A 16,441-nucleotide genomic window follows, 5' to 3' on the forward strand; every position below is an offset into this window, starting at 1 on the left:
GTCTTGGAAAGTAGGTAATTCCATTCTGTAAACTTCTCTAAAATCTTTAGAATTTTGTTTTTGGTCAAGTGAACAACTAACTGGTTTCCATACAACACCAGTTCCAATAAACTCATCATACATGTAACACCATCAAATAATATAATTAAATATGATTGTCCCAGAGTGGTTTGGCCTTTTAGCTACCAATGGTGGGCAGCATGGTGTGTGTGTTTAACAAATGTTTATCACATAAGCTTGAATATGCAATTCATAATGAGTGTGTAGGCTAAGTAAACTAACTCATTTGGGAGAGGAGGCTAGATGCAGACCTGTGTATATTCAGTTCAACTACACAATCTGTGTGCTCTGAGAGGATCTCTCAATAACTCAAGTAAAAGATACTGTTGGCTCAGTAAATGAGTCACTGGATTGATATGCTAAAAATTTATCTTCTTGCAACTGGAAGGTTATGATATTAGTAATATATATCTCTTCCAGCAAATTGAGACATTAGTCCATTTTGAACTTTTAATGAGGGACTGAAAGATATCCTATTGCTTCTAGACCATTTATGTAGAAAGTACCATGGCCTTGGGTGTGCTACTCTTCATACCTAATACTGCAGGAATTTTGGCTATGGAGATGTATCAAATTGATGGTTTAAATCCTTAGAAGAACGTTTGTCTCTAGGTCATATCATAGATACAGTTTAGGCAATTTTGGAATGTTTATTCTTAATTTGTATCACAAGTATCCTGCTGAAGTGTAATAAGATCATATTAAACTTTGACAAACAGACTTTATCACATTCTATCATGATTGTGTTTCAAAGTTATTTTCTGTTGTTTACAATTGTTTTCTGACACTGTTGTTTTCAGTGTAAGGCTTCTCTTCTACTGATAGTAATCTCTAAAGACTATTTAAAAAGAAGGGAGTCATTAGGTGTTTTGTTGTTGTTGAATATAACAAGTTAATCATAATATTAACTTAATTGAATATTTAGCTTTATTTTTATCATCTAGTATTTGCTCTTAAATATGGTTAAGGTTTTTTAGAGTTTAGCTTTAGTATGATGCTTAAAAAAATTTTTGTAGTTTTTTGTAATTTGACTAAATATTACTTGACACATTTGTAATATTTATTTGTTTCTGCAGAGTACACGTGCGACGTACAGACAAAGTAGGAACAGAGGCAGCTTTCCATGGGATAGAAGAGTACATGGAATTTGTAGAAGATTATTACAAGCAGCTAGAACTAAAACAGTCGGTTGAAGAGAGGCGAGTGTTTCTTGCAACAGATGATCCTAAACTGTTAGAGGAGAGTCGAAAAAAGTATGTTATCAGAATATATATGCTTAACATGTAAGAACCCATTGGATGTTTGAGTTTTAGGTATGATGACTGTTGCTGTTTGAAAATTTTCAGTGTAATAATGAGAAAAGTAAATGTTTTTTAGAAAACTTATTTTCAAAATTTTTACTGTATAGCATCAGTTTCACAGGATCCATATTTGCATATCTATTTTATAAAATGCTGGAATATTAATAATTAACTTAGATCAAAGTTGGGCAAGAATGTGTGATATAAATGTAACTGTGTGTGTGTGTGTGTACTGTGCAAAAGTATTAGGACAAGAGAATATTTTGTCTTATTTTCCATTTTATGTAGCTAATTCTTCAATGTCATTATAGAATGTAAATGTCAAACTATGGTAATGTTTTCACTTATCTCTGTTGACAATTAAGAGCTAGAGTGGGAATACTTATCGTGCTTTATGATTCCCATATACTTGTACTCGGAGCATGTCATAAGGGTTCTGCTTGAATCAACATGCTGATCAAATTTAGTGTCTGAAATAAGAGTTGTTGTACCCCATGCAGTGTCTCTTAACTATGTAGAAAGAAACCATTAGAGCTAGCATATGGTACCAGTATATGTTGGAAGAAATCAGTTTAATACCACTCCACAAATAAACCTTGATAAAAAACAGTGTTTAACACTATGTATTACATTTTGTTGTCATTCTGTAGCCCAAAAACTGTAGATAATTGTCAGTAAAATACAGAGTTCACATAAAACCTTTACATGATACTGGTTAGACTATTTGACAAATTTCTACAGACTTGAAATGTTTCCCAAACACTGTCAAGTACACCCTTGATCATGATACAGAGATAGGTAAACAAAACCTCATTGGGTCACTTGCTCATATAGTACCTATGCATGTGTGTTACCCACTAGCTTGTGGGTAGAGGTATGAACACTGTTAAAAAAAATGGTGTCCTCAAGATCCTCAATGGTGGACCATAAACACAAAATTTGATGCCAGACTTGGGTTAGCTAACCCTAAAAAACCTACTCCCATCATGCCTAGATAACATTTTGTATACACTTAGAGGATTATGCTGTATAGATAAGGTCACACTGAGTCTTAGCCTTCTGTTGTCAAATGTATGTAACCAACAGGAAGAAACATGATCTTTAATCATGCAGGTTTGTTAAATTATGCTCATAGCTTACAGTACATATGTTTATTTGTAATCCAGCATAACATAAAATTAAAAAAAAAAAAAATCTGTATATCCATATTTGGCAACCCATACACTAAATCAAACTATTAACTGAATCCATTACAAAGGTCAACTTCCCTGTTAGAAAAGTAAAACTGTCTTAGCTCAAGATAGGTTCTTAAAGAAAAAATGTTTACCCACTATACTATTTCCTTCCTCCTCAGGTTTCCCAAATACACTTTCTTTGGTGACCCAGCCATAGCTAAGAGTGCTGCCATTGGAACTCGTTACTCGTCAGAAGCTTTAAAAGGCATCATTATGGATATTCACTTCCTATCCAAATGTGACTACTTAGTGTGTACATTTTCTTCTCAGGTAAGGTGTTCTTTTAATGAAGTGAAAAAATTTACTTTTCCTTTTTTATTTTTTAAGTAAATTTTATTTTGAAGTTTCTCTATATTTTATGTACCTTCTAAGTTATACCTTTCTAAAGCGTAGTAATCTACTATTATATGCTTTTGAATAATTTTTTATGGTATGCAAAATTAAGCAAGATTTGATATGAACAATCACATAGTGGCATCTAATTTACCCAATGTTCAACACAGTTACATAGTTACTTGTTGCAATTTAACAAATGGAAAGCAGTGACTTTATATTGTTTTTAAGTACTTGATTTTGGCTTTAAACTAGCCCTACTAAAACAGTGTTTGATCTTCCATATAACACCTGTAGTTTCTGCTACATTTCAAATGTATACCAACCACTCAGCCCATGTTGAGTCAGAGTAGAACTGATACAGTGGCTTCCTTATAACTAGAAATCCATATCCTTCCAGCTTGTGGGTTGCATTTGCACTATATCTTTAAATCTTTGATCTAACTTCTTTAATTTGCAGGTAAACTATAAAGCTTCATTTTCAGAATATTCTAGAAACAATTTTAGGAATGCCAGTTGTCAGTATTTACAGGTAAGTAAAGGTTATACTTATGGTACTTCTCACTCCAAGATTGAATCAGAATATGAGTACATCTCATAGAGCTATTAATCAAGGGTTTGGAGAAGGAAATATAGGTAATGTAAAAGACAGCAAAAAAGTTAAATAATTTGAAGAGAAGTTGGATAAAGTAACTGATGTTTGTTTCAACCAGAAATTGAAGATGGACCACCATCACATAGATGGCAGCAAAAGGATGGTCAACCTAGTGATGGTATAGCTTTCAATCCTGCAACGTACATAATAAAATAGTTAAAAAAAAAAACACTTTTTCTTCAGCTACAGTAAAGTTCTTCATTTCAAGTTACTGTGTTAGCTAGTTTACCACAATACTGTTGCTTTTAACTTCCAGTGCAAATGCACCCCAGATTGGTAAATGTGGAAATGGGTGTAGCATATGGAAGATAAAATAAATTAGTCTTGTTAATGAAAACTAAATCACTGCACAAACATGGTTTAATACAAATGTACTTTAAAACACAGTTCTAGCCAATATTTAAATAAACTGCACATTTTTAATGTTTAGTCAAGGTTTCATTTGCAGTTCTTCCTGCAGCAAAATTAGATTTCCAATTTTGGAGACTAAGAAAAGTAATTAACACAATCATGCTAATGATGGTCAGGGAAAGATGTGTCATATTAGTACCAAAATGTGCTTGTTAATTATAATTGTTGATTTTGTGTACTTGTGTTCTATAGTATAACAGTATTTCATACACCATTTGTCACTAGCCAACGTTTTAAGAAACTGGATTGATATAAATTTATTTTTCCAAAGATTAGTGCTTTGTTGTGCACTTGTAAATACATGTTTAATTCTGTAATGTAATTTTAACATGTGTAGTAGTATGAATGAGTTGTACACAAGTCATGAATTTGAGGGTGTAGCTGTAACAAGTCAGTTACCTACTGTTACTGTTGATATTTTATGTATAAATAATGATAATTTAATTGTAATTGTATCACTTACTTATTACAAACATAACTAGTGTTATTTAAGATTGCTTTAATAAAAAACAGTTGCAACAAATTAATATTTGTTATTTGCCAAATAAAAAATGTTATTGCTGTATAGTTTGCTTATTTAACCGAGTTTGAGAAATTACTAGAAATGGACTAAACAGTCCTAACTCTATATGCTACCATTAAGTCATTAACCTACTTAGATAAGCAAGACGACACATTAATTAGAATTAGCCCTAGCTATATAGGAAGCATTGAAAGTGGAAAACAAAAGTCTCTGAAATCCTGTTCAGTATATTAATCTTTAAATTATTAATTACTCAGTATGCTCATGCTTCTATATTTTCACCCAGCCTATACTGTAAAATGTAAATATATTAACTATTCTGAGTATTCTTTTGGAATTATTATCTGCATTAACAGTTTTTTTGCTTAAATCTTGCACTTTATATTTTGATATTGATAAATACTTTAATGATTTTCATACAGATTATAGAATTAGAAAAAATTCTGAACTGTCTGTGATCAGTTTTTTCTTAATACTACAATGATGGTTCTTGTAAAAACTTCAAGATTCATTTTAAAATCAATTTAAAGTCTACAAAGATGACCTCCAGTGTCATCACAAGTTTTTCTACCAAGTAGTAAGATTGACTCGAATTTGTTTTTATTGAATTATATATCGCACACTGTGATGAGAATCTTTACTAGTTCTAGCACACTAGTCTTGTGAAATATCACCAGCACAGTGTTAATTGCATTTTTTATTCATTATAGGCTTTCTACTTACTACATCGTATGTACAACACATTTTCACATACAACAGTTCAGGACTTAAGTAATTTAATTCTGTATTGTTTTACCTGAAAGTTTCTCATATTAAATGAAAGGTAGTTGGAAAATGTCTTTTAAAAACCAAAAACAACTTGAAAATAAGAGGATAGTCTCTTGTGACAATCAGTTGAATTTATTCTATTTGATGATACCAGTGATTAACTGATTAGTGAATTCTACTAATAGGCCAGCACTAATTCTGAAATGAGCTATTCAACCATAATTTTAGGTTGACTATGGTTGTGACTTGCATATTCAGAGCTGCTCAGTCAGTAGCATTTGTTAACTGATCATTTTACAGTCCCACTAATATAACATTTTATTGGTTTGTCAATACAGCATTCATCTTACCATGGTAGTACAATCTAAAAGCATGTTGGCAGCAGCCACTGTTGGCCACTTACCTCCATTTAGACAGTAATATGAAATTAGTGACTGTGGTAAGCAGCCTTGGCATTATAACTAGATTTTACATAACAGACATGGTAAACAAGTTTGGTGTTAATATTTTGATGACATGTGCATGAAAATCAGTTTAATTGTAATTTTGATTAATTCATTTGATCATGATATGATTAACTGATTAATTTATAAGACAATAATCAATATAATTGCTGCTCATAGGAAACTTATTAAACTGCCCAGCTCTAGTGGTAACTTTGGATAAAATAGAACCACAGGTAATTAGCAGTACTTCAGAGATAAAATGTTAGTGTTGCTGTTGTTATTGAATTTTATGCAAAGTTACTCAAGAGATATCTGTGCTAACTAACCCTAATTTACTTGAAAGTTATTATAAACTACTGTAGGTAATACTAGGGATTGGCAAGGTTTTCAAATAATTCATGCTAAAAAACCACCCAATGTAAAGTTGACCATTCAAACTATTGGTTACAATAAATTAAGTGCATATATTAATAATATGCTCCAAAAGTTGCTGGTATTTCTAGTATAACAATTCAAAAATTTCTAAAATAGAAACTTTTTCATCTGCTACCTACCTACCTGATCATGTCAGTGGGGTTAGCCCCTAGATGGTTTGGACTATTGCTAAAAGATTTTTCCAGCTTACTTGACTGATCTGTGGGTATTTTTTAATGTTTCACTAAATATATACAGATTTATATAAACACTAAACATATAATGCATGTACTTGAATTTCTTTTAAACCAAATTCAAAAGAGATGAACAAATGGCTTCAAGTTCTTGGTGGATATAATTCAGATAACAAGAAAGTGCATTACTTTTAATAATCTTTAATAAATTTCATTTTTAAATTTGATTTTTTTTTAATATACGCCATTTTAATGTGCATAACTTGTTGTTGACCTAAACAGTGAAATTACTCGTCCATGTTGTGTACATCATATGGATGTACAAAAACTGAACAAGTGTATAGGTAAAGATATTAAAATTTTAGGAGAAAGTCAGGATTATTGTTTATTTATAGAGCTGCTGTAAGAAGTAACCAAAATAAAGTGAATACTGCAACAATTGATACTAGTTGGATAGATTTTAAAGCTATTTTCAATACTTAACTTTGATTGGCAAAGTTGGACTTCTTCTTCTAGCTGTAGGGATTGAAAGTCATTGTAAAACCTATCCAACTAGTATTCATTTAATTTATTTTATCTCAGATGAGTCTCCAATTGATTAAGTACACTATGTATTAGGGTTTCAAATAACTGGAAATTTTAAGTTAGAAGTTAATTAATGACAATGTGATTGAAACACTGTTACAACATGTATGTTTAATGGAATCGTGGAGTTCATTCTACACTTTTTGTAAACATCATGTATATATTTGTCTGTAGCCTTTTGTCATACTTACATATATTTCAACTTTCTTTTTAACTACCTTTTTAAATTAATAATTGTAATTCTTGGGTAACTCACTTTTTTTTTATCTACATTTTCAAAACAGTAATCACTATTATAATGGCAGCATGTGAAAGACATAAGGTAGCTCAAAAATACTTTGACTTGCAAACCAACAAAGATAGAACTAAAACATTGAAGAAACTACCAAAAGTAGTACTTTGGAATTAGAAAACTCTTCAGCAGAGAGTAAAGCAGATACTAGAGATCATTAATTGAATACAAATTGTTATTTTTTTGAGAAATGAGTACAGGAAAAATGCTAAGTATTTAAACAGGATTGCATAAAATTATATTTATGAATGCTATGTCAGGTAATAATATGAATACTATGTCAGGTAATAAGTAATAATTATGAATACTATGTCAGGTAATAAGTAATAATTATGAATACTATGTCAGGTAATAAGTAATAATTATGAATACTATGTCAGGTAATAAGTAATAATTATGAATACTATGTCAGGTAATAAGTAATAATTATGAATACTATGTCAGGTAATAAGTAATAATTATGAATACTATGTCAGGTAATAATTATGAATACTATGTCAGGTAATAAGTAATAATTATGAATACTATGTCAGGTAATAATTATGAATACTATGTCAGGTAATAAGTAATAATTATGAATACTATGTCAGGTAATAAGTAATAATTATGAATACTATGTCAGGTAATAAGTAATAATTATGAATACTATGTCAGGTAATAAGTAATAATTATGAATACTATGTCAGGTAATAAGTATGAATACTATGTCAGGTAATAAGTAATAATTATGAATACTATGTCAGGTAATAAGTAATAATTATGAATACTATGTCAGGTAATAAGTAATAATTATGAATACTATGTCAGGTAATAAGTAATAATTATGAATACTATGTCAGGTAATAAGTAATAATTATGAATACTATGTCAGGTAATAAGTAATAATTATGAATACTATGTCAGGTAATAAGTAATAATTATGAATACTATGTCAGGTAATAAGTAATAATTATGAATACTATGTCAGGTAATAAGTAATAATTATGAATAACTATGTCAGGTAATAAGTAATAATTATGAATACTATGTCAGGTAATAAGTAATAATTATGAATACTATGTCAGGTAATAATAATTATGAATACTATGTCAGGTAATAAGTAATATTATGAATACTATGTCAGGTAATAAGTAATAATTATGAATACTATGTCAGGTAATAATAATAATTATGAATACTATGTCAGGTAATAAGTAATAATTATGAATACTATGTCAGGTAATAAGTAATAATTATGAATACTATGTCAGGTAATAAGTAATAATTATGAATACTATGTCAGGTAATAATAATTATGAATACTATGTCAGGTAAAGTAATAATTATGAATACTATGTCAGGTAAGTAATAATTATGAATACTATGTCAGGTAATAAGTAATAATTATGAATACTATGTCAGGTAATAAGTAATAATTATGAATACTATGTCAGGTAATAAGTAATAATTATGAATACTATGTCAGGTAATAAGTAATAATTATGAATACTATGTCAGGTAATAAGTAATAATTATGAATACTATGTCAGGTAATAAGTAATAATTATGAATACTATGTCAGGTAATAAGTAATAATTATGAATACTATGTCAGGTAATAAGTAATAATTATGAATACTATGTCAGGTAATAAGTAATAATTATGAATACTATGTCAGGTAATAAGAATAATAATTATGAATACTATGTCAGGTAATAAGTAATAATTATGAATACTATGTCAGGTAATAAGTAATAATTATGAATACTATGTCAGGTAATAAGTAATAATTATGAATACTATGTCAGGTAATAAGTAATAATTATGAATACTATGTCAGGTAATAAGTAATAATTATGAATACTATGTCAGGTAATAAGTAATAATTATGAATACTATGTCAGGTAATAAGTAATAATTATGAATACTATGTCAGGTAATAAGTATGAATACTATGTCAGGTAATAAGTAATAATTATGAATACTATGTCAGGTAATAAGTAATAATTATGAATACTATGTCAGGTAATAAGTAATAATTATGAATACTATGTCAGGTATGTAATAATAATTATGAATACCATGTCAGGTAATAAGTAATAATTATGAATACTATGTCAGGTAATAAGTAATAATTATGAATACTATGTCAGGTAATAAGTAATAATTATGAATACTATGAGGTAATAAGTAATAATTATGAATACTATGTCAGGTAATAAGTAATAATTATGAATACTATGTCAGGTAATAAGTAATAATTATGAATACTATGTCAGGTAATAAGTAATAATTATGAATACTATGTCAGGTAATAAGTAATAATTATGAATACTATGTCAGGTAATAAGTAATAATTATGAATACTATGTCAGGTAATAAGTAATAATTATGAATACTATGTCAGGTAATAAGTAATAATTATGAATACTATGTCAGGTAATAAGTAATAATTATGAATCATGTCAGGTAATAAGTAATAATTATGAATACTATGTCAGGTAATAAGTAATAATTATGAATACTATGTCAGGTAATAAGTAATAATTATGAATACTATGTCAGGTAATAAGTAATAATTATGAATACTATGTCAGGTAATAAGTAATAATTATGAATACTATGTCAGGTAATAAGTAATAATTATGAATACTATGTCAGGTAATAAGTAATTTATGAATACTATGTCAGGTAATAAGTAATAATGAATGCTATGTCAGGTAATAAGTAATAATTATGAATACTATGTCAGGTAATAAGTAATAATTATGAATACTATGTCAGGTAATAAGTAATAATTATGAATACTATGTCAGGTAATAAGTAATAATTATGAATACTATGTCAGGTAATAAGTAATAATTATGAATACTATGTCAGGTAATAAGTAATAATTATGAATACTATGTCAGGTAATAAGTAATAATTATGAATACTATGTCAGGTAATAAGCATGAAGTAATAATTATGAATACTATGTCAGGTAATAAGTAATAATTATGAATACTATGTCAGGTAATAAGTAATAATTATGAATACTATGTCAGGTAATAAGTGAATACCATTCATGAATACTATGTCAGGTAATAAGTAATAATTATGAATACTATGTCAGGTAATAAGTAATAATTATGAATACTATGTCAGGTAATAAGTAATAATTATGAATACTATGTCAGGTAATAAGTAATAATTATGAATACCATGTCAGGTAATAAGTAATAATTATGAATACCATGTCAGGTAATAAGTAATAATTATGAATACTATGTCAGGTAATAAGTAATACTTATGAATACTATGTCAGGTAATAAGTAATAATTATGAATACTATGTCAGGTAATAAGTAATAATTATGAATACTATGTCAGGTAATAAGTAATAATTATGAATACTATGTCAGGTAATAAGTAATAATTATGAATACTATGTCAGGTAATGTAATAATTATGAATACTATGTCAGGTAATAAGTAATAATTATGAATACTATGTCAGGTAATAAGTAATAATTATGAATACTATGTCAGGTAATAAGTAATAATTATGAATACTATGTCAGGTAATAAGTAATAATTATGAATACTATGTCAGGTAATAAGTAATAATTATGAATGCTATGTCAGGTAATAAGTAATAATTATGAATACTATGTCAGGTAATAAGTAATAATTGTAAAACAGCAAATGATAAGGTATGAATAATTTTATGAAACAAACTTTCTAGGAATCCAACATTTTAACAAATAATACCATTTCAACATTTTAATTGCAATAACAAATATTTAGAACAAAAATATTTTTAAAGGAGATGTAGATATTATAACTGTCAGTTCTTTGTGAACATTTGTCTCTCAAATATCAGTGATGTAGCAGTGATCAGGTCTGAGGGTTTTCGCCTCTGATGCTAAGTAAATGCTCAACAAAGGCAGCAGATGCTGGAACATTCTGGTAGCAATTGACTAGTAAGATAGAAAAAGTTTTTCTTCCATTAATCTAGAGGGTTACTTTCTTCAGGTAAGCAAGGACCATCAAGGTAGGTGTCAGTATGTATATCCTCTGGTTTCTTGAATTCAACAAAGAAATTATGTAACTTGTTTCTTTTGAGAGGAGGAATTTAGAGTGATTTTTTGGTTCTATGGTTGTAGGAGTTGAGGAAACTGTCTCACTGCAGGAGAATTCAGTTGGGTTCATAAATCATAGATCTGGTGAAATACCAATCAGGTTTATATCTGGGATCCAATGCTGCTACTAAGCAGATAACATTTTATTGATCATACAGAGTCAGATGGACATGAACAAAGTTTTTTTAGTGCCTCTTCAAAAGGTGCTAGTCTTGTTACTATATTTGCAAGCATAGTTTGATCATGAAGAGAAAGTTTTGATATACCAGTATCTAAATTATCCAACTTCTAAGTACTCTTCAATAAAGACTTTATCTCTCAGTTTCCAAGTTCCATTGTGTTGGTGTTATCAACTGAACTTTGGCCTCTTCCTTAGGTAGTTCATTTCCTTTGCATTGATTTTTTAATCTAGAACATGATGGCTGATGCTTTGGCAAATAATTTCAAAAGGGGTTCAGCTTTTTTCGTGCCATTCCTGACCACAAGCTGTGACATATGAGGAAAGCAAAGATTGTTATCAGGAAGAAATTTAGATAAATTGCCTGCTGATTTAAATTCATTCAGAAGTTTCCAGTGGGATTGAAGCTTGTACTTGAAAGAGAAATTAACATACCGTGAATGTGATAATGACAGTTTAGAAATTCGACGACTACACAAGCTGAAATTTGTAATATTAAATATTCACTATATCATTCAATTAATTCAGTTAATACAAATACTATGCCATTGAATGCCAAAGTATTCAACTATGAGTACAAATACTCCCAAAGCTGTATTTGAATACAAATATCACATGTCTGGTCACCACTAATATGAAATAGTGAATACACCAGAAGATTACATCTGAAATGTTACTACTTTATTACATGCAGTAAAATTATTTTCAAATGCTTTAAGTATAGGTAATTAAGCAGCTAATGTGTTTATTTTGTTTTCTTAGGTGTGTCGCTTAGGTTACGAAATTATGCAGACTGACCATCCAGATGCTTCCAGCTACTTCCACTCATTAGATGATGTATTCTACTTTGGCGGACAAGGTGACCACAACCAAGTAGCCATTTATGACCACATTCCTCGCAGTCCTGCAGAAATTGAACTGAAGAAGGGAGACATTGTAGGTATTGCAGGTAACCACTGGGACGGATACTCCAAAGGTTTTAATCGCCGGACAAAGAAGTCTGGACTTTATCCATCATATAAAACAGTGGAAGTTGTCCAGCTTTATGAATTTCCAACTTACGAAGAAGTTAAAAAACTTCCAGATTCATGATATAAATTATCTTTATAATTAAGTACACCAGAGGCCATAAAATATTCTATTACCTATTTTAAACATTTATATCATTTACATAGGTGATAAAGTAAAAAAAAAAAAAAATATTAAAAATCTGGTCATTGATACTTTCAAGTACACTATTTAAGCATGTACAGACTGGACAAATAATTTGTAATAAATTGTAATATCGTAATTGAAGCATCTGTTCTTTTTGTTTAAAAGAAATAATTAATTCCAATTTTGGTGACTTTGTGTTCTGGGTTAGACAGTATGTGTTTCGCTTACTTAGGAGTTTGTTTTTTTTAAGAAAATCAACTTTTTGGTACTAATCACTGTAAAAAGTTATAGCTTATTTCATTGCAAGTCTTGCTCATCAAGTATGAAACTGCATAATAGTTGTAAAGGTCTAAGGCACTTCTTCATGAGCTAAGCATTTATTTAGCAATAATTTTCACCTTCCACATTTTCAAATAAATCTGATACTTGAAAGAAGCATGAAGTTGTGAGGACTAATTATCACTTACATGTATCTGGAAAACAACACTGTTATTTATGTATTGGAAATTTGAATTACTTGTGATTAATACAGTTTCTGGTATTGCAGTATTGTAATGTTTTGTTCACTCATGACACAAGCCTCCTAGTATTATAGGATTTTTAAAATATGGTTCACTTAAATTGCAGCTTCTTGGTTTTTAAGTATCTGTGAAATTTTGTTTACTTAGGCATCCCTGATGTCTAAGGATCAAAAATAGTATTTTTTATTGTTGTGATTTCCTTTTCTTAGCTTGCAAAACATGATTGTAATTATGTGTGTAATAATAATACTTGATGTAGAAATATGTTCCCAAAACCATTTGAACCTGCAGTGGTGGCATGGAAAAGTATGTTACACAAGTCACAAGTCATGTCACTTAATGTGGATTCAGGTGTTAAAAACAAAATAGGCTTAATACTAGTGTCTAATGAGAATTATAGTTAATTATAACTGTGCTTTTCCAGCTCAAAAAAGGCATTCACACCATAACAACTGTTGTAATGAATGGCTTGTATAAATGTTGTTTTGACCATTATTGTTTCTATTGTGTTCTATCCCATCTGATGAGCTTTGTGTTGAGTGAAACATGTAACTGGCAGTGTATGTGCCAGACAAAGTATGGTTGAAATACTATTGTACTATTGAAAACACCTAAGGAACTGAATAAGAAATGCAGTTTTAAAACACATTAGTGCTAATACTTACATTACATGATAAAGATAATTGTGTATTTTATATTACTGTTTTTTGGTTTTTTTAAATGTATGTATATTAGATTTGTGTTATTTTTGTACACATAAAGAAAAAAATGTATTATACTTTGTTAGACAATCGTTTTTAACTGAGCCAGTTAATTGTCATTGAAAAATATTCGTGTAACACGAAATGATCTCTCTGCAATGAAATATTTTAATGGTGGTAATCATGTTGAAATGGGATTTTGTTGTCTGTTGATATTCTAAAGTTCCATTTATGTACAATTTATTTTAATGGTTTCTCAGTTGGTTATTCTAAAACAGACTTGTGTAGAGTATTTAGATGTTATACATTCAAACTGCTGATTTAGCATGCACTAATATTCAAAAAACAAATACTAAATTATATTTTGTTAAAAGAATAATAATTGTATAGATGACCACTTGGCAACTGTTAAATGTTAACTTTCTCGTTTTATGTAAACTTATTTGGTCCAGTATTAAACCATTTCATATATAATTTATTTTTATTTTTTTATATTTGTTTTTGATGCTTTGTAATAAAAAGACAAACTCAGAAACAAACATTGTATCTCAAAAAAGTGCAAGACAGGGTTTTTAACTTTTTATCACAAGTTGAAGGTTTAAATTGGACATTACTAGCTGCTTTGAAGTTTGTCTTTCAAAAATGTAATTTTCTTCATACTTAAAATTTCCTTTAATACATTAAGCTTTAATTGTTCAAGAATTAATTTTATGCAGACCTGCATTTTTGTACACTGACTTACTTATTGTAACATGCCCAAGACACAGGGTGTGTAAAAAGTGCACTACTCACATTGACTGTTTCAACTTATTCGTGTTTCACAGTAGGGACTGTAATTTTTGCCTAAAGCTTTCCCTTTTCATCTGTAATTTTGAGAAGGAAGTGAGTAAAGGTGTGTTGTTGTTTTTTCTCAAAGCATATTTGCTAGATTTATACTTTTACATATTTGTGTTAAAGTGTGTTGTTTTTTCTTAAAACATATTTGCTAGATTTATACTTTTACAGGTTTGTGTTAAAGTAATTATTCAGAAATGTATACATTTTCTTTCTCTGTGTGTATATCTGTGGTACACAAATCTGTTTTAACGTATTTCATCATCCACAGTGAAACATAAGTGGTTGAAGTTAAGCAGTCCACAGTGAAACATAAGTGGTTGAAGTTAAGCACTTTATGGTAAACGATTCAGTAAGATAAGTGCTTGTAAGTTAGATCACTTTGTGGTAAAGAATTCAATAAGATAAGTGCTTGTAAGTCAGATCACTTTGTGGTAAAGAATTCAATAAGATAAGTGCTTGTAAGTCAGGCCATTTTAAGCGAAACAATACAGTAAGGTAAAATTTAGTTGTAATTTGGACAATTTTGAAGGTTATCTTATTCTGTTAGATAATACAGTACAGATAATGTAGTAAAATCATGCTTTTTTACAAATTCATGAAAAAAGTCACTATTTTACTGAATTGAGCCTACATCCCAATAGTGTTTTATTGAATAACTGAAGTTATGAATAAAAGTTTGGATAAAAAGGATTTTCGTTTCATTGTTTTCAAGTTATAATTCATTTACAGCAGTAACAAATCTCAACATTTGAGTTGGCTTGTGTGGAAGTACCTAATTATGTATTATCTTAGTCTATAATAGAAATATAAAATATTTTATTATTGTGCCAACTCTATGTTGTACCTAAAACACAATGCCTGTTATAGGATTAGTGTACAAAATTGTTTTTAGATACATGTAATTACAGGTAATTCTAAACCTGAAATAAATATATGCATTTTCAGTATCTCAAAATACGATTTTGTGTGTGTTATGTCAATGAAAATAATTTGTTTTACCGTCATGGTTATACTGGTTACAGTCAGATTCATCCATTGGTCACAATAAATCTGAAAACATCAACCTACTTATTATTACACCCATAACATTGTACAATACTTCAAATCTGATTTTATGTGATTAAGTATTAAAAAAATCAGAAGATGAACAGTAGTTCTCATAATGCCAGCTCTTGTCATAACTACTAGTCTGGAATGGCCAGATGGTTGGGAGTGCTCGCAATCTGACGGTTACAGGTTCGAATCCCCCATTCCACGAAACATGCCCTCTCAGTTGTTGGGATGTTACAGTGTAACCGTCAGTCCCACTATTTGTTGATAAAAGTGTAGCTGATACGTTTGGGCCAGTTTATGCAGATAGCCTTCATGTAGATTTGCGTGAAATTTATATAAAAAAACCCGTCAATAACACTATCTGTTACGGCTTTAACTGGGATAGGAAAATAACAGGTATGTTGTTTTATGGGTTTTTCGCCTAGCATGGCCAGGTGGTTAGTCTTACACTGCTAAATTTTGAACGGCTAGCGTAGATAGTCCTTGTGTAGCTTTTCTCGAAATTCAAAAAACAATCAAATCGTGGGTATGTCATCAGGCAATATGGGGTCACAAAGGACAGAGAAATACAGAAGAATTGTTTCTAGTTTTTTATGTCCGTGAGTTTTGGATTCCATTGTTGGAGTATGACAGAATTTATGTTTTTCATTATTTAGAACAGTACTGTTAGTCAAAATT

The 16,441-nt window shown here is 29.4% G+C and overlaps 1 protein-coding gene across 6 annotated transcripts in view; it reads left to right on the forward strand.

Moving 5' to 3' along the window:
* FucT6 (alpha-(1,6)-fucosyltransferase 8) overlaps nucleotides 1-15,665 on the forward strand; it is a 39,028-nt gene extending 23,363 nt beyond the window's left edge. For all 6 annotated transcript variants that reach the window (XM_076462561.1, XM_076462559.1, XM_076462560.1 and 3 more), the window contains exons 8-10: nucleotides 1,137-1,313; nucleotides 2,716-2,866; nucleotides 12,259-15,665. In XM_076462561.1, the coding sequence (XP_076318676.1) occupies nucleotides 1,137-1,313; nucleotides 2,716-2,866; nucleotides 12,259-12,588 (658 nt within the window). In that variant the 3' untranslated portion in view covers nucleotides 12,589-15,665. The remainder of the gene's footprint in view (nucleotides 1-1,136; nucleotides 1,314-2,715; nucleotides 2,867-12,258) is intronic.
* Nucleotides 15,666-16,441: the final 776 nt, after the last annotated feature.

This window comes from Tachypleus tridentatus, chromosome 10 (genome assembly GCF_004210375.1).
Source record: "Tachypleus tridentatus isolate NWPU-2018 chromosome 10, ASM421037v1, whole genome shotgun sequence".
NCBI classification, from domain to species: Eukaryota; Metazoa; Arthropoda; class Merostomata; order Xiphosura; family Limulidae; genus Tachypleus; species Tachypleus tridentatus.